At 36.2% G+C, this 19,923-nt stretch overlaps 1 protein-coding gene across 11 annotated transcripts in view; it reads left to right on the top strand.

The window, feature by feature from the left end:
* The window catches only part of KIAA0825 (KIAA0825 ortholog), a 251,648-nt gene that overhangs the window by 154,655 nt on the left and 77,070 nt on the right, over window positions 1–19,923 (top strand). Inside the window, exon 21 of one of the 11 annotated variants that reach the window (XM_074933016.1) lies at window positions 7,705–7,755. The exons of the other annotated variants lie outside the window; for them this stretch is intronic. Coding sequence (XP_074789117.1) covers window positions 7,705–7,723 — 19 coding nt within the window. The 3' untranslated portion in view covers window positions 7,724–7,755. Of the gene's footprint in view, window positions 1–7,704; window positions 7,756–19,923 lie in introns of those variants that run through there. 11 annotated transcript variants of the gene reach the window in all.

The following is a 19,923-nucleotide window of genomic DNA, read 5'->3' as shown; positions in this document are numbered from 1 at the left end:
CTCTTTAATTGTGAGGCTTATCTTGAGGTAGAGCTGTTACTTAATATTTTTCAGTGTCATTCTTTGGACAGTCATTTGTACCTTTTAAACGTAATTTCAATATTCATTGTTTAGTAAATTGGATGCCTTGTTAGCAATAGTGGTGGTATGAATGACTTGCATTCAAGTGATTGAAGGTAATAGTGTATAAATGCTTGGTTCTCTCCCCCTGAAGTTTAATGTGTTTTATTTCTATGTGTGTCATTATAAAATATATGGTTTTCATTATGGGTCTTTTTATTTTTATGTATAGGAATGCAGGTTAGAATATTTTAAAATTATGAATAGAAAGACTTTCGGCTGAATCTTTCTGAACTTTTTAAAATTTTCAGATCCAGTGCAAACATTATAAATTCTGTGCAAGTGGTGAAAAAATGTGATCTCAGGTTATATTATTCTAAATAAATTCTAAAAAAGGTACAAGGAGAAAAAAAAAGGTGGCATATAGGCCTTTTCTTCACAAATGATCATAAAGTTGGTAGTGGTTGCTAGAAAGCAACTTCTTGAAATCGCTTGAAAACAAAGTCTGTCTGAAAGCACATAATTTGGAAAATGCTTTTAAAAGAAATACTTACTTTCCACATGAAAACTGCCAACATAAAAATAAATGAAAGCCTACAATACTTTTTTTTTTTTTTGTGAGCCAGATGACATATTTTGTTTTTAAAAAAGATGCATATATAGAGTTTCTGTGTGTGTGTGGTGGATTGTGCTGTAGTACCACTATGGCACGTATGTGCTATATTAGCAAATGCATTTTCACATCACAGTATTTGCTCGTTGCCCTATTAAAATTTTGAAAGATGTACTGGAAAACAAATATTGCACGTTTTTACAATCTCCCATAAAACCCACATCTATTTAATGTCTGGAGTATCAGGAAAGCTAAAACTACCTGATACTTCCCTTATAATAATTAGCAATAAAAATAATTTTAACGTGTAAAAGAAGCAAAAAGATGAAGGCTATAGAATTGATTTGCAGAAATCCTTGAAAATGGAAAAAGAATTGAGGCAACTTTGACCTGATTTTTAAATGACTAGTGTGGTGAGTACAGCTGCTCTAGCTTAGTAATTATTTGTGATAGGTTGTTTTTGAGTCCCATATGTATAGGAGCTCCAGGCCCAACTACCTCATTTGCTGGCACACAAACAGATTCTTCCAGGTGCTGAAAATTAAATTTTAATATATTATTTAAATATTAAGAGAATTACAGTTTCAGTAATTTTACTGCTACAGCTGGAGTGCAAAGTGTGCCTGTACACTACAGAGGTTGTTGCATAGTCTACCAGAATGAAAATTCCCATTGGCTTTAAATACTTTCAAGGAAGTAAATGTTTGATGTAAAGATAAAAACATATATTTGTTATATAGTGTATTTTAAAAATATTCTGTGGATCTTGACCTATTTATAGACTTAAGATTTTAAAATGTTACATTGCAATTTATATGAGTTCACATAATAAAATGGATAAAAGTTTAAGAAACAGTAAGGAAAAACTTAGTTACCCCTGTGCTGAGGGCTTGAGTAAGACAACGGTTCCAAAAAGCTGTTAAGCAGATGGTTAACCTAAAACATGTATTTAATTACGTTGATACCAAGTTAATATATTTTCTGTATTAAAGTTCAGGCATGTAACTTCAGTGCATTTAATCACATGGAAAAAATGTGTTGCTGAATTGGGGATCTCAACCCTATTTCAGGGTTTAACAGAAATATTTGGAGCTGACTGACTCGCATAATTTTTTTACCCTAAGAAAATTAGGGAGGTTGTGGTGAAAAGGTAAAGTAAGTTTTAGGTGAGCTGTAGGAAGGTATAATTGCACTGAACTGAAAACACCATACAATGAAATATATTTTTAATTCCAAGAATTTTCTGTGATGTACATCCCTTCTGTTTCATCATTTCAGCATACTTTTAACTATTCTTGGAATGAGCAGCAACATCCAAGTTCAAATGTGGGTTAAGCAGACTTGGAATGCACTTCTGAGGCTTTTTTCCTGTTTTGAAACATTATAACTCAATGTAAATGTGTCCTGAAAAACACACTGCTATTCTACCCAGGTTAGCAGTTAACAGGCTCATCGTCTAAGGTCGGTATCTCCTGTAGTTCTGTGGCCTTCTAATAAATATTGCAGTCCAGAATCCTTTTAATATGACATCAAAGAATTCATTAATTAATTTATTGACTTTTCACTATGCATCAGTAGGGTCTGGTTGGAATAACTTCAGCCTTACACAATCCTCTTGTCTTATCCAGTGAACTTTTATTTTCACTTTTTAAAACCTGTCCTGTTTAAAAGGGCCTTAAACAGGGCTCTGTTGTCAGCAATCTGCACTCAGTGTCATTTAATTTCTCTCCTAACTCGGTGAATTGTGAAAGGTTGTTTAGGTGAAATTAATTCAGTTATGGATTTAAGTTCTCCACTGATTACTCTTTGTAAAGCTAAATTCTTTCCATTTGTTTTGATTATAGTACTGAATATTGATTGGGATTCATTTTAATACTGAATAGATCTTTTATTCCATTGTAAAAAGATCATCACCCCAGCTCTTGTCCAAAGTCGGTCTCAGTAAATCCATTAATCTTTGGATTAGATGATTTTTCTGAAAATAGGATAGGCTGTGTAGTCTTAGTGCAAGGTCGTGCTTAAGGCAAAAGTTATAGCAACTTTTAAAACACATTCTAATCTTCACAAAATCATTTTGGAAAGAAGTAAATTGCAGTGCTTTTATCTTAATTACGTAGTTGTATTTCACGATGAATAGTTCACAGTTCCTATTACAGTAATACCTTCTACTATTTTTAATAGTTATGGAAAGTTCAAGATGGAACCGATTTAAACACCAATACAAAATTAGAGAAATTAAGTCCAGGAAACAGAATCATCACCACATGTCTTATAGTCTTTTACTATCTATAAATCTAAATTTCTCCCATCTATCCAGTGCCTTAGGTTTTTTTCAAAGCACCCAATCCTGTGTTGTATACACGCTGGTTTTATTTTGACTTTTACTATGATTTAAATATTTTTATGTCTGCTAAATTAAAACAAATACTTTTGGTTTATGAATAGCCTTAATTACTTAAACACCCACATGTTTTTTTGCAGGGTGCACGTTGATTTCATTGATACAGGATCAGTCCCTAATTTTCCATCCTATTTGAAATACCTTTCAAGTATAATGAACTATTGCTGTTAATAGTTAGCATAATGTATTTTTGAACAGTTCTTTTGACTGCCGTAAGGTATTTCTTCCCCTACTGAGAGATTCATTTTCTTGTAAAGGAGGAGTATGTGATTCAGACTTAGAAAATACATACACAGTTCTATATTCATGAAATAAATTACGGCTTCATGTTCCTTTTCAGATCCAGTCTCATGTGCTAATAATGTTACTGTTGGATTTTGTACCGTGACAAAACAGATTTACCTGGTTTCAGAATTAGATGGTTAAGGACTGTGATGGTTTATAACAAGGCTTGAGGGGATGCGGACCCCTGTGTGATACCTGGTGGGACGTGTGCCCCAGTCCTGTGACACACAAGTCTGCACATCCCTCCGGTCAACATCAAGGCTGCCTCCAGCCTAGTGATGGCTCCGTTCGTTATCCAGTCAGGTGGCTGTGCCCTGAAATTTGATGAACGCTACTAATGAAGATAAAATAAATTAAGTTTTCTCTTCCACACTGTTAACTGTTATTAATGTTTACATTGACCAGAAATTAGTTGTCCTACTGGGTTCCCTCAGATAAGTGATGATTGGAAAGATAGCCACGTCAGCTGTTGCCTCACGCTGCCTGATGTTGTGCAAAGGATTTTTTTGCTGAGATAAAGCAACCCCTATATTATTGAAAATATCAACAGACTGGGTGTCTCTATGTGTGGAAGTAAAAAAGATTAAATTGACCATGATCAAAAGTATAATTCTAGAAATTTATAAAACAAGCACCACTTTATTAAATTGAAACAAAGTGATTTATAATGTCATTTACGTCTCTTTTTAAGGCAATAAAATAAAAAATAGCTAGGTTGGGAATCTGTCTTAAGAACTGAAAATGCATTATCTGAAGCAAATCCAGAGCCTAATTTTGTAATGTCATCATTAGAAGACAACAAACCAGTAAAGCAGAATGCTGTGCTCTGAAATGGACTTTCACAGTGGCCGGGGACTTTGTTTTCCCTTGATTTAATAGGAGACATTCCCAGACTGAAAGTACAAGTCTAATGAAGACAGTGACAAAATTTCAGTTAGGCCATGATTTCTTCTCAGGTGACAAAGTATTATTGAATTGTCGTGGGAGGTTTTTAATTTTCTTTTAACATTTGAAGTATTGTTAAAAATTTACTTTGAAACTGTAGTACACTTTTAAAATGTATAAAATTCGTTATGCGTAAAATAAATAGAGGAGGGAAGAGTGACAATTCAGAAAACATAGGAAGTACTTTTTTTGCTTGCTTTCTCTTCCCAATGAGCAGCATCTTGAGAATGTAAATCCGTACTAAGACTCACAGAATTAATATAATGCAAAAGGTTTTTTAAAGTTTTTTCACCACATTGTGACGTGTTCTGTGTGACTGTGACCCTGAGACTTCTTAAAACTATCTTCCTCTTATGACAACTGCAGATACACTGTAGATTTCAAGTGAAGTACTTAAAACATAACCTCATTTCTCAGGGAATTGTCAAATTTTAACATTTAACTAAATTTTCCTGAATGCTGAGATATAAAGGATTGACCCCTCAAGATGGAACAAGTCTAATTGGAAGTAGCATAAAAGATGATAATATCAATGGATTTCAATGTAGTATAATTATATGTTGAAGCAGAACTCTGAAACTCTATTACTGCACATTGACAGGCAGTATCTTAAAAGCCAAAGTCAGGAAGCTAATTTCCAGGGAAAATAATAGTAGACAGATTGATACAAAATACGTATTTTAATTACAAACCATCATAGCCTAATCATCAGAAGCCTTTTTTTTTTTTTCTCTTCTTTCTTTTCTTTTTTTTTTTTTTTTTTTTAAACTGATAGGTATTTTTATTGTTTCCTTGTATTTCAAATGAGATTTCAGTAAGAGCTAAAATCCTGGCATTCTCACATTGTAAGGGCCTACAAAACTTATGTTCAACATCTCTCCTTTTTTCATGCTCAGTAATTAAAAATGGCTATGGGCATTTTTCATCCTTTGAGATTTACCAACTGCTATAGCATTTGTAGAATGATTTCTTCACCTGCTTTTACATGGAATAACCAAATATCGGAGCAGCTTGAAGTACTTAAAAAAAAAAAAAAAGTTTACCTCTAGGCTTCTCATCTTCAGCACATAGGCAGCTCTATCACTATTCCACCATTCAATTAATTTTGAAATCCTAAGAACAAAAGTCATTAATAAGTCTTTTGTCATGGATAAAAAAAGAGAGATTCCTTTTTAGTATTTGTATGTCATCATGCCAGGCCTAGAAAATTAGCCTAATTTATTATTTAAAACACTGGTGGGATTCCTAATTGCATTCATCATTAGATATGACACGTTTAGAACCGAGAACCATACCCAGTGAGAATTTTCCAGTTTGAATTTTGAAATAAAAATATTTTTCAAGAGATCCCTAGCTATCGCTTGTTACTATGGCAACAGCCCTATTTGTCTGAGAGCTCTGCCCGCTGCCAATGGGAGCGCGAGCAGCGTCAACTAAACATACGAATACATCAAAGACAAATTCATATGCTCAATCTGATCAGCTCAATTAATGTAAGAACAGAAGCTGAAGGGGGTTAAAAGAGGGCATCCATTCAGGATAGATGAAGCCTCTTTTAGCAGAATATATACGCCGGCCTTTTGGGGGAGGAATTTAGCACACTGTCAAAAACATTATCAGAAAAGGAAAGTACTAGGCCTCCTACACCTAACAGATATGAAGCTGTCAGACAAAGAATAGCACTATTCATTAAATGACACTTATTTTCTCCCACTTTACAAGAATACAGTGAACAAAACAAGCAGGGGAGCAGCTGAGAGAGACACTTTTTTCTTTTCCTAGTGATGACAGACATGCAGCAATTATGGTGATAACTAAGGAATACTAAACAAGAAGCCAGGCTCCATTCTGTTTATCACCTAAAATTTTATGTTACTAAATTTGCATGCGACTCTTGTTTTGTTTTATTATTTATGTCTAGGACAAATTAGATCCTTTTGTTTTTAACATGGTGCTTTCAGTTTGGTGAAGAATGCCGCTAAACCGTACGCATTCTCCCGTTTTTCTTGTTAAATGGCCATATCAAGTTGAAGTGCTTTTGAAGTGAGAGAGTTTCAAAGCACAACAAAACTGCTGTTACCAGTGGGGGGAAAAAAAAGAGCATTAGTGTAATGGCAGGTATTGTGTACTTTTTCTGCCGTTCATAACTTAGGAGGCAGTTAGCGAAAATCTCTGCTAATTCTCACCTTGACTTGCAGGGCTGGTAGGGCTTTTTCACTTATTTTTAGCGCTGTTATTTACACAGTCCTATAAAGTTTGTAGGTGTTACCTAAGTTAGTTTGTTTTATAGCAGATGGAAGTCGGCGGGAAGTCCCGCAAGGCTACTAGCTTTTAAGAATCTTATACTTAAGCCATGATGATCTGATTTAAGGCCTATTATCAATAGTCTTCTACTTTTATCTGCATGATCATGGCCTGATTGATACTGACTTCGTAGCCATGTACGCCATAATGCGCTGTCAGGCGATGCTGACAGCTGCAATGAAAGAACAATAAATGTGGGGCAGCGGTAATGTAAAGGTCCAGCCAGGCTGTATGAAAACTGATAGCTGCGATATTGGCTCCTATGTTACCACACATACCAGCCCCTTTGAGAATTTCTTGGTGAGTGAATTAAAATGGTCTCCTGATACACAGAGAGAGGGCGGGGGGAAGGCCTTCACTTAAAAAAAAAAAACAAACCTGCAAATTTCTAAAACCCTGCGTTAAAGTCGATGGTTTAGATGTAAACTAACTTCAGGGAAAAATCAAGAAGCGTTTCTCCTCTGAAAAATGGGTTCACTAAAATTGATACAGGTATTTTCGTACTGGTACACATGAGTATATCATATGATTAAATTTGATGTGATAGTGTAAACTTGTTGCTAGGACATCTTTTCCTACTACTACAGCTACTTTTTTTTGAGCAACGCTTTGATTTTCTTTTATTTTCGCATGTGTTCATTATAATACAGAAAGAAATTTGCAGTTTGCTATTAAATTAAAACCCTCTAATAACTGTTACTCTGAGATAACTCATAATGAATTGACCCGGGCCTTGATTTTAGCTGAGACCTGTGACATCCTGAATTCAGGGATTTTTTGTTTCATGTTGTGAACGTATGTAGATGTATGTCCACTATTACACTACAGAAACTGGTAAAATTAAAATAAAGTAACCATTATCTAAGTTCATAATAGAATATTATTTCCTGAGCATTTGGTTTATGGCATTTTTGTGGTGTCAAGCACTTCAAGAAACTGTAGGCCAAACAACTATATCTAGCTTGCAAAGACACTAGAAAAGTGTGTTTTCTTGCATTCTCTACCCTCGTTACCAAATAAATAAATAACATTTAGGTGTCAAAACCAAAGTGTAAATCAGATACTTGCATTTTGTTTATTATTTTATTGTTTACAGGAACATACAGAAATACTGAAGCCTTCATCAAGTTCAAATCCGAGTTTTGTGAAAGAAAAAAAACAGGTTTCTTGCCTCAGAGACATGATGGTCCTTGTTATAAATAGGTATTATGATAAGATATGTGCAAGAGAACTATACTCCTTTAGAGATATATTTAGTTATTTTAATATCTTTTTGCTCTAATTGAGCTCAGAAAAGCATTACTTTTAATGAAAATTAAAACTATGAATTTATAGTTTCATACTGAAAATGCTAATAGATCTGTCCATCTTGGAAAGAAAAAGAAAAAGGTCTGTTCATGTGCTGTCATTTAAATCTTTCCTAATCCCGATACAACGTACTGAATCAACGTTCCTTTTACTGAGATCAAAAGTCTTTCTACGAGTTCATGTGCAATAAACTCAGGGAGGATTTTGCAGAGCACCAGCCAACCTGCACTGGCTCTTTGCGTGAGCAGTTTGCTGCTTGCTCCAGACATCTCGCATTTCGTATGCACTGCAGATATTGTGCATATTTGGTGTTAGTGTGGGACAGTTTCTGTGCTGTTCCTGACGCCTTGAGTTTATGACACGCTGCTTTCTAGTGTAGAGAAAGTCAAAGTTTGTGACTTTGTGGTAATCCACTTTATAAACGTCGTAAAGCGTAGGGTTTACAGTGTAATGGTATATAGTATTTACATACTCCTGGTGATGTGTAAAGAAACTTTAATGAGAGTGTGCAAGAAGTCCAAAGGAAGAATTAGAGAGTAGAGTATTTCCAAGACTATGTACAAATACATAATCTGCTGATCAATGAAACCATAAGGCCAACTCCCTCTACCCTTAATCATGAAATTGGGTCCTTTGTCTATAGTGTGATTAGTTGAATAAGGAAGGCAAATGAAATGATTTGACTTAAATGCTGCAATGGTGGTCTTTCTTCTACGTTTGGATAATCAGTATGCAGCATTCAAGTTTCTAAAACAATAAGCTGCTTTTATATTACTGTCATTTGGAAAAGCATATGCTCCCGCTAGCTCTTTCCTTTTCTGTAGGTATGGGTTAAAGTGTCTAAACTTGATAATTTAAAAAAAATATATTTAAAAAGAAAAAAAAAAAACAAAACAACCAACAGTTCTAGCCTGATACCTTGCACAATATGCCAGGAATCAGCCTGAAGCAAATTTTAACATTCACATTATAACCCTCTGAAAGTAGGGATGTATAATGGGAACACTGACAGACCCTGAATGACACTTACGTTGACAGACAGTAGCACCACTAGGCACCCATAATTAGATCTTTTGTGTGCTCGCAGTTAGCTAAAAAATGCTCCCTAGTTTATTAGAAAAACTATTTCAAAATTAATCATCAAAAGGTAAGTTGTGTACTGATGATGGAAATAAAAAGGAATGTGAAAATAATGTTCATAGTTTTGAATTCATTATGATGATGTCTGTTAGGTTTTCATTTAAAGACAGCCCATTGACTTAAGGTTTCATTCAAAGATATCCATCTGATACAACTCATCAATACAATGAATTTACATTTTGGAATATTTTTTTCTTGAATAGATGATGCTCAGCGTAGGTTTTTGTGGAGTTTATTACGTACTGTACCAAATGGTTGTCTTACTAAGATACACGTGTGTATCTTTTGCATAAGTTCTCATCATAGTTTTGGCTCCTTTGAATTCCTGAATATTCTCAAATTTGTACAGGTTTGCAATGAAATGCATGTCAGTTGAACTGTGAGCTGAGGCATTTTGTTCACAGTAGTTGCACTATTCATCTGTAATGCTCTTGTATTCTTAAAAATACAAAGGTTCCTGTAATACATTTATTAACTTTAATTATTCTTATTCTAGAAGAAAAATCCAGTCTGTGATCATCTGCATTTGGACAGGAGCAAGAATCAAGTTTTCTGATTTTTCTGTTTAGCCAGTTATTTTTTATAGTGTTCACTATAATACAGAGAAGCTCAAAATGCTATCTGAAAATCACATTTCAAAGCAGAAGGCAATGTTTTGAATTTCTGTGTTGTGCACGAGAAATAAAGTAAATACTTGGTTTTGTAGGAGGATCAAAATTAATAGTAGGCCAAGAAGGTATTTAGTTAGATATACGATGTAATGACATAAACTTATTGCACACTGGAGGTCACCCTTGCTACTCCAAATTTTTTTATGTTTTTCTAAAAAAAAAAAAAAAGCAAGCAGCCTGTGTATCTTTTAATATGCACGCTGAGCTTCAAGCAATAAAGCAAGTATATGTTTGGGATTGTGTTAACTCTTTAATTGGTTAAGCAGAATGCAACATAGGTATAGACCTTTGGAAAAACTTTTAGAGGTGTGTGTTCATCTGAAGTCCCACAAGGATTCTGTAGCCTTCATCGAAACCTCTGCCGCTGGCAATTGCTTTTATCACCCACCAGGAAAGCTAGTTTAAAGCTGGTTCCAGGACATCTAGCTAAACTGTTATTGCTTTGCTAGATTACCATGAGGACACACCCATAGCTGCATCGAAGTATTCAATTACCATCAAAATAACTGTTATGTCCTTAGATAGGGACAATTAAATGTTTTATTCAGTTGATGAGCAAAGTGCAAGTTTTACTGTTGATTAGCATAAGAACAGAGCTGAAAGGTCTTGAGAAAGCCCGTCCACTGTAGCCATAGGAGTCTCAAAGGAGAAGTTTAAAATTAAATCAACGTCCTTATATTTTCAGTCTTTTCCATGTCAGAAATCCCTCTGATAGATCAGGATGCAAATGGCATGTTTTCCAGGTTGCAGCCAAGCAAGATCTTTGACTGAGAACATACATTCTACCAGCGCTGAACAGGAAAAAAAAAAAAAAAAAAAAAAAAAAATCAAAATATTATTTTTGTCAGTCATATGAGACAGGTTTATCACTCACAGAAAAAAATCTAAAATCATGGAAAGACCAGCTTGCTCATTTCTAACAAATGAAATACAAATATTTGCTACTAAAACATCGTGTAGCACCTTCCATCAGAGGAGATAAAACACTCAGCTAATAATTGACAAAGCCCTGTAAAACTTTGGTGCTGCGTGACAAGTGTTCTCGCTTTAGAGAGTGAGAGACGCAGATTCAGGCTCAAAGTCAGGTTCCTCCTGAGGAACTGTGCAGCCTGTTAGCGGAGAGGGTGTAGCGCCACGTGGGAAAACCTGCCCGCCCGCACCGCACAGGAGCTGCTCTGCTGAACCAGAACCCCGGTGCAAGGTTGTGTCCCAGGTTTGGAAGCTGACTGGCGTGTGCTCATGAAGGAGTCATTGACTTTCTTCAGGGGACCATCCGAGGCTCCCCAAGTTTCGTATTTTCGTACTTAATTTTTTTCAGGAAAAACCCCGTTGATCATAATAAAAGACACATTGCAAATGCGTTGCTAATATTTCGGAAAAAATACACTTTACTGGACAATCTTGTGAATTTTAAACAAAATCATCTAAGTTTTGATTTCTTTGTTAGGAAGCAGGGATACAGTTGCCTTGCATCCCCCCAAAACGTAAGCCTTGGTTGGATACACTCAAAGATTTTACTGCTCTTTCCTACCCTAGCAATTTAGCAGCTATGCCTGTGATGCTGCTGAGTGCTGTGTAGCACCATTCCTCTCCAGGGTTTTTAAGTCTCAAAGAGAGCAGGTTATAGTCTCTACAGACTTTTCCTGAGTCTCTGGGAGGACTAGCCAAGAACAAAATATTCCCCGCTCCTTTCTCGCATCCAAACCCATAAAAGGAGTTTTCTCCTGCTTTTCGGCAAGAGCAGAAAACTGTCATTCTACCAGTACCACCAGTTAGCATTCTCTAGACTGCAATCCAAATTTGAAAAAATACTTGCCCACAAAGAACTTCTAGTGTAAACAAAGCATGTCTTATAAATTAATCTACAATAAAGGCAGTCATTTGTCTTTCCTAGCACATGTTAGCTCAGGATCCTGTGGACTTTCCAGCTGGAGATATTTAATCACTCAACACCTGTCATCCAGACTTTTCATGCTGCTCCACATGATGCTTTCACTTTGCAATAGAGTCTGTGTGAAGGGATGTGTAGGGGCTGAATATCCCAGTTCTTTTCCATAACGCTGGGTGAATCCTAGATGGGGTCTTACGAGTCACCTTCACTGGGAAGGCCACATAGAGAAAAACAAGCCAGGGGATCAAAGTAGACCCAAAGTGTTGATTTGCTCTTTATCTGCGACAGCTGAAGCCATTGCTTTAAACAACTCTGCCTAAAAATCTACATAGGATTGCAGAACCTAAAGGATTATTTCTTCGTACATTGGGTGATTGTTATAACAGTAAAGGTCTCCCTGATACCAATTGCCCTCTCCTGCGTATTTCAAACTGTATTGCTTACATCATTTTTCAAAATGAAATTTATGATATATCATCCTATTTATTGTAGTTTCTGAAAGAAAAAAAAAAAAAAGTTTGAATTGTGTTTTCTCATCAAAGTGCTTTTCTTTACCAAATTCAGGTAGTGTTTTACCACTTAGTCACTGTTGATAGTTATGGGTCGCAGCGCTAAACTCTGGCTTGTGTGTTAGTATCAAATCTGAACCCTTCCTGAGAAATGAGCCCGAAGTCCCATGTCCATACCTGGACTCCTGGAGCCACCAGCATCGAGGAGGGAAAACCTTCACTGCTGGACAGAAACTCTGAAGTAACTCGGGAAAAATCTGTGACCAGCCCCCCTCAATGCAGGAGGTGGAAGAAACCTGGAGCTGTAGCAGGGACCTCAAGCATACAATAAAATGACTTTATTTAAGACTTCTAATACCATAATCTGTAGCTGTCAGCATGCAGGCAGTAAAAGGGAAATGTCTTTTTTTTTTTTTTTTTTTGGCTTTCTGCTAACTCACCGTAACTCACAGTTAGTCTTCAATAAAATATGAATTTCTTTTGAGGATAAAATTGGTCCTGATTTGTAGCTGATGTGCTACTGTAAACATGGTTGCACTAACAAGGTAAAATTTCACTGTGAATTTATTCTGTTGGGATGGAACAATGAAGTCAGAAAGCTGAAAGAGGCCTGTGAATGTTATGTAATATTATCATCATCAATTAGTAGAAGCTGCCTTTCCAGTAGCGTCAACTGAACAGATAATGAAGAGGTGGAAGATGGGAGGAGAATTTGTCACTGACTGAGAAACAGGAATGCACTCCTTCCCACCAGTTCCCCAAACAAGGACTTTTTTTTTTTTTTTTTTTTTTTTTTAATATTCTGGCAGCACGCCAACATGAGCGAGTCAGGCTTTCCAGCTGCCAATTAAAGCAGTCCAGTCTGTTTCCTTGCCAAAATGAAGTAGTGGCCCAGCAAAAGTGTTCACAGTTTGAACTGTTTCTTTGGAAGGGTCCTAGACTATTGAGAATTATTATTTTTTTCTCCTTGACTTGAACCGACAAACGAAGAACCCCACAAAAGAATGCGTTCTGAAGGTGAGATTACATAAGACCTGTAGAAACGGGATATGTCAATGAATTTATTTTATTGAAATAAAACAGTAGTAAAATTTTTAATTTGTAATTTCTTTAAAACTGCATATGCATTGAGATCACTGAGTCATACCTAAAACCAAAATGAAATCTGAGAAAAGTAGCACAGCTAAATAAACTGTATTCAAGCCACACAGTCAATCTATATTCTCACTCAGAAGAGACAACTTATATACACAGTTAGTAAAAATTAAACAACTGGAAGAATCTATCATGTACCCATAGTATTGGAAAATAAAGAGTTTGGTTGTAGATGTCTAGAAAAAATGGAAAGACAACATACAGAATCTTCATATTCCATGACAACGAGATTTCTCATCTTAAGAAAGCTTTGGAGATACTTATTTTCTTTTTATAAATAGGACTTATTGCATCACAGCAAGAAATAATCAGAAACTCATAGATCAGTATCAGGTCTGGGGTTTACGATAATGAAGAGAAATGAAAACTTGAAGGGATGTGTTATGTGTTTCTTACGGTACTTGTCATTTTATGATGCACAGAACATTAAAAATCCATGGGTGACATCAAATCCATTTTTAGCTATTCTGAGTTCACCTTCACACCAAGATGAAAAATCCTTGGCCAATATGTGAGTTATTTCCAGTCTTTATAATCCACAATTTAAATTATATTCTTCTCAGTGATTAGTTGTCATAATTAGAAGTCAAAATGTGGATGTAAGCAGACAATAACTCCCTTACAACAGAATGGAGCTAGTCAATGAGTTTAAAACAAGACAAACTTTAGAAAAAAAACCTGCAGATGTTGAAATAAGCAAATGTGAGCTGAATGAAGAATCTCATAAGGAGGAGGTAACAAAAATGTGTAATAATGGAAGTGCATTTAATTATTACACAGTCTGTGTGGCAACCTACATGGTTATTTTTGTAAAAGAGTATCATTATTATGGACCCATAAAAATATGAAGAAATTAAGTATGAATAAAAATACATTGTCATTGTCAGTCGTGCCAACTTATTACATGGAATTTATCAAAATGCTGAAGCTTTAGTATCAAAATACAGATAGTTTTATTCAGCATGTGAATAGACCAGTTGTATAGGTGAGGTTTAGGTTAATCTGGCTCTAAATTTCACAGTACATGATTTGTCGGCACTTGAGGATTCCCTTAATTTTTCACAATATTTTACTCATCCAGAGCATCATGACTACAAAACCAAAATGTGTAAAGAAAAAAAGTTGGGGCAGTACATTTTAGGATATAAAGTTACATATTTTAGGTCTTTGTAGCAACGTTTTCTTTCTCTGAGTGACTCCAGTGTAGGGCAAAGCTAATATTTTAGAGTGCATTTCTGTTCCAGATATGTTGCTTCTAAATATCCTCATTGTCTGATGCTTCTTTTTGGAAATTTTGCCTCGTTTCTGCCAAGGTTTTTCTAAGTTGAAGTTACAAAATCTTTTTTCCTAATAAATGTGGGCTTTCATCTAGAAGTAAATTTGAGTCAAGTTTATATATCTAGATATATAGTGAAGATCATGGCTTTGAAACCCAAAGCAGAACATTTTAGTACTGTATCAGTGTGTGAAGGTAACCTGTGTTTCTTTTCTCCTCTCGTTCTTTTACAAATGGAAATGTATGTTCAGTGGAACACCTAAATATTTATAACGTTCTTGGGTTTTTTTGTTTGAAAACATACTAGGCTCTGTAAATTTATGGAGCAAGATACACATTCCAATAAACACAGATAGTGTTTGTTACGTATAGAAGTATTTGTAAGTATACATATTAATTATAACAATATGGTATCGCAGAAGTGAACTTTATACTTGGAGTGACGGGATTTCTGATGATCTGTAGCTCCTGTGGGAAGGCATTTCGCAGTCTCAGACTAACCCCAAGAAAGCTTTTTTCCCTTTTGTGAGAGTTTCTTTAGGCCAGAGGACTACCGTCTAGCTTTAGTCAGTCTTTTAGGTAAGCTGCTGACATCTTTTTAATATTTGAACAGACTTTGAACATCACTTGAACTCTAGGGGAAGCCACCGTGGCAAGTGGAGATGTTCAGAGTTAAGAATACACCAGCTAAGAACCTTAATGCTAAGAATGCACATCTTGTTAAGGAAAAATGTACTATCCTAGCCAGTTTTTAGAATGAAAATGTTGTGTCCAATTATTGCGTATAGCCCGGCCAAAAGTAGACGTAATGAGGCTGGGACATCACTCATTCAGCCATTTTTGGATAAGCCTGGTCTGACCTCATGGCTGACCCTGCTTTGAGCGGGAGGTTGGACTAAAGACCTCCTAAAGTCCCTTCCAACCGGAATTTTCCTATGATCTTACGATCATCCACCAGGATTGGAAGAAGTTTCCTAGCAACAAGAAATTGAAGGCATTAGTAATGGATGAAACTTAGCGTCAGGGAAAAATCCAAGAGTACTTCTAATCTATGAATTGAATTGACCAATATTATGTATGTCTCTCTCAAAGCAAAGGAAAGTGTACATTTGTTGTGAATCCTTTGAAATGCTTTTTCTCTTCTCATCTGTCATGCTCCTCATTCCCCTTCATGCAGCTCGCTCTCCCTTTATTTCTGATCTGATTTCATCCATTGACTGGCTGGTAGGTGATATTGATATAGCTGTAGGTGGTGATGGATAGGTAGCACTGTAGCGTCATCAATATACTGCTGGTCCTTGGTTCTGTGATATTTCTTCCAGATCATTCAATGGGCGCATGCAAAAATGAAAAGAAGCACAAACTTGTGGGACATAGTATACTGTCTGGTAATAGATGGAGGCATGTTGAGGAATGATTTACTCCATTTTAGTAAGTTGACTGGGAATTCATGCATCTCTCTTAAGAGGGATAGCCGTTATTTATAGTCAATAGTATTATGAATTATGGCAATAGCATTAATGCTGTGGAGACATCCCAAGATTAAAATGAATGTCAGCCCCTATCCACCTGTAGAGAAAATTGCACAGCAGTGCCACTGCCAGCTCCATAGCCTGTCCCATCTGTACTGAGCCTATAAAATTATTCATTACATCCACTTCTTCTCGCCTTTCAGTAAGCTTTCCAGGAGTTTGCCCGAGAAAGGAAGGGTTAAGGGTGTGCAACAGGTAACATGAATAAGTATAATCTCAGTGCATTTTTGCCAAACTTTCATTCTGTCATTCCTTGGTTTCTGAAAGAGAAAGAGAAGCTTTTATCCTGAACTAGTAGGTTGACTATTCCAGTCAGTAGTGAGTACATTTACTCAGATGTAAAGCAGAAAGATACTAAACACATGGACAAATACTGGGCCAAAACCCTTTTGTTGCTTAATACTACCTGAAGAGTAAGTGTAATGAGCTGTGAAAATGTTAGATCCTAGAAAAAAAATTTTTGAGAAGTCTTCCTCAATACTCTTTTACTGTTCTATAATACTTAGGACAGAACAATAGTTTCATCTAATGGTGGTGGATGTGTGACTCTAGTGCAAGCTGAAGCTTGTCATAGTTGATAAAAAAACATATTAAGAATAACTCCTTGATACAGACCTTGCCAGATGCAATGGAGGCTGATAAAAATTAATCTTTCCCTATAATGAAGCTTGAGCGCAGCCTTTGAGACTCAAAATGTCTGCATCCTTCCTGCCGCATTCTGCTGTTTGTACACAAATTTGCCATGTTTTGTCCTGCTTATGAAAATGCCACGAAATATGTACAAAGTGGTTAACAGAGTGATAGCTGAGGAAGTTTGCAAGAGTTACCTTATTCAGTAGGTTCTTGCTCCTTAGTTTCTATATGCTGTTTATCTCTAGTATTGGAATTGGAGATTTCTGGTCAAGCCAGAATCACTAATTGATTTTCTTGTCATGGAGGAGGATAATCATTGGCCTTATATTTTAGTGTAAGAATAATCTGTTTAAAAGAGTGGCTGGATTGTAATGTCCTGAACATTTGTCTCTACAATCTAGAGACAAATTTGAGCTAGAGTTTGTTTGCTTGCTTTGAGTCAGAAGTCAGTTTATAAACTCGTAAGATGCCAAGCAAGGAATAAAGAATGTAGATGAATAAACATCTTGAGAAGTTCTATTTGTTTGAAAAAACAGACAGCTCCTTAGTACTGGTGTTCTGCGTGAATATAGAACTCTCATGGCTACAGGTGCATGTGATGTGATCGATGATTTAATATTAAGGATTTTAATATAAAGGATGCATTATTTCATATAAAGAACTGAGTATGGAAGTACTTGAACTGTATAGAAGGTACTGGAAATGCTTCTGAATTTATTTATTTTTTTTTCAAAGCCTCCATAGGAACAGTTTAGATAAAAATATCTGATGTCTCAACCTGATCTTGCTGCAGCAATTTCACCTTGGTTACTTCAGTGTGAGGTCAGAGTTGTTTCCCAGGTTTGTAATCCCCCCTATCCGTGCAAAGGTACACCATAAGTTCCTAAACAGCCAGAACAATTTCTGTTCTGCTCTTCATAACTATTAAAGAATCGTCATGGATTCAACCAATTTTTTTTTTTTTTCATTTTAATTGAATAAAATTTGAAGGTTTTAGTAGGGAAGAAGTAAAATAATGTGGTTTTGTAAGAACTGCTTAGGCAAAAATTAGAGTAGTAGTATCAACTTGCGAACAACTTTATGACAAAAAGTTAAAACAGGCCAAATATTTTTTGGTTCAAATTGCAAAATGGTTAACCCAAACTTTTCGTAAAACCTCAGAATATGTTTTGGAATTCAAAACATTCCTAAATGTAGGCTTCATACTTGTTTGGGTTTCTGTTATGACTTGTGATATGGCCTGTTCAGTACAGATTTAAGTATGTCCGGTCCAGAAATAATGTTATTTTTCTACCCAAAGTGCTACCCGTCAATCTTGTTGTTTTAAGAATCAGCCCTATCTTCTGCCATTAGCCAGTAAAGAAATGAATAGTGTCCTAATGCCTTATGGAGTAGATTTCAGATCGTTTAATTGTTCTTCAATTTTTATATTGTTAGACTATACCAATCAAGTCGGTAATGTCAGAGGAACAGGTGTCTGCAAACTTATTATTAATCTGCCTGCACCATGGCATGAGACGGTCTTGAATCACGATTAAAAAGTTCCAACAGCCTCTACAGAAATCAGCAGCTTTAAATAACTGTAATTTTAGCATGACGCAGGAAAATTGCCATGAAGTTTCATGGAAACATAACATTTGTGCATCTTACAAAATAAAACGTGTAGTTCACTGTGGACAAAAGAGCCATATATGTGCCAGCAGTTTTTGTTCGAGGGGGGTAATCAATGTCTTAAATTTGTCTGTGTTGCCTCTCCCACAAGCTCTTCTACACAATTACAGATTCACTAATTTCAGACATTCACCTGTAATGCAAAATGTTGGAAGGTGTGTGGGTACCTTTGGGATGGGGGAGAACAGGTCAGAAGAAGATGTAATTATACGGACTGTCTCAGCTCCACTTTTCCTTGCTAATAGGAGTGGGCTGTTATCTATGCTGCAGACCGGACACTGGTGGCACATTTTCCCTTTCATTATATACCTGGTGAACAGTTCTTTGGTTCTGTATATTGTATGTAATACCAATATTAGTATATTTAGTGAAACCTGGATGATTAACATCTCAAGTGCACACTCTTATATGTGCCCCCCAAAGTTCTGGTGGATTTAGATCTGAGGTTCAGATTCATTTCTAGTGCGGGGTGCTGTGAGAACGAGTTGTGAGCTGTCTTGTTTGTTCCTGGTTTGATCCTTTTTTTTCCTCAAGTGTTTCTACAACTGTAACAGTGCAGGGTCCAGAGCTTCTGGAGCAGTCAGAAAATGTCTTCTCTTGGATGCGTGTTTACTTTTGTTTCTCACCCCAAACCATATTGTCTTCTTCCTTCAGCCTCTGTAGAACTGTTGGTTGAATGTCATGCCCCGTTTACTTCATGAAAGATATGAAAACGTGTTACTTCTCATCAGGAAGCAATGACTATATTATACATACAAAGACGGATATGTAGCAAATATTCATAGGAGACAGCTGCGAGCTAAAAGATGTTACTCCCAGATCAAAAGTTTCTTGATTACATCACCGTAACCAAAAGATCAAAGATAATGTGATTTAATTTGATCACTGACTCATCCAAATAAGCATGGAGCTCTATTGGCAGTTTCTCCGAGGTAGCAGATTGCAGTTGATATTTAATCAGGAAACGTATTTTAAAATAATGCCCATAATAACATTTTAAAGTATTAAAATAATCTCCATAGTTTCCCAGGGTTTGATGGAGTTTAACCGTTGGCGTAACGACGTTTTACTGAGGCTGTTCCTAAGATACCTGAAGCACCTCGCCGAAGGGTGTAGGTGTGGTGAGTCACCTGTTCATTCATTCCCAAGTTGTAGCCTCCCTGATTTTGCATAACCTATGCAGCGTTCTGTTGTCCGTCAGCCTCGGGTTCGTACAGTAAACTCTCTGGCTCTTTTGACGTGAATGACTGGTGCCGTTCATTCAGCTCATCCATTTCTGCAGGTACCATTCTACTGCGAGGATCAAGCCGTTGGATTTTAATATGCAAGAACCGTAAGGGATTGCAGTCAAAGGATTTGGTGTGCGTGCAAATCAAATAAGAGGTTTAGGAGAAAAAGGGAGCGGACTATTTAATTTCACCTCTGCTACTCTAGGCCCATCAGCTAGAAGCAATGAATTTTTCACTGGGGAGCACGCAACGGAGGAGGCAGAGCAAGTGTAATCATATTAATCTACCACTTTGTCATGC

The sequence above is a fragment of the Athene noctua genome, chromosome Z (assembly GCF_965140245.1).
Source record: "Athene noctua chromosome Z, bAthNoc1.hap1.1, whole genome shotgun sequence".
Lineage (NCBI taxonomy): Eukaryota > Metazoa > Chordata > Aves > Strigiformes > Strigidae > Athene > Athene noctua.
Note: the sequence above shows the minus strand (reverse complement) of the source record. Positions and strands in the feature narration are given on the sequence as shown.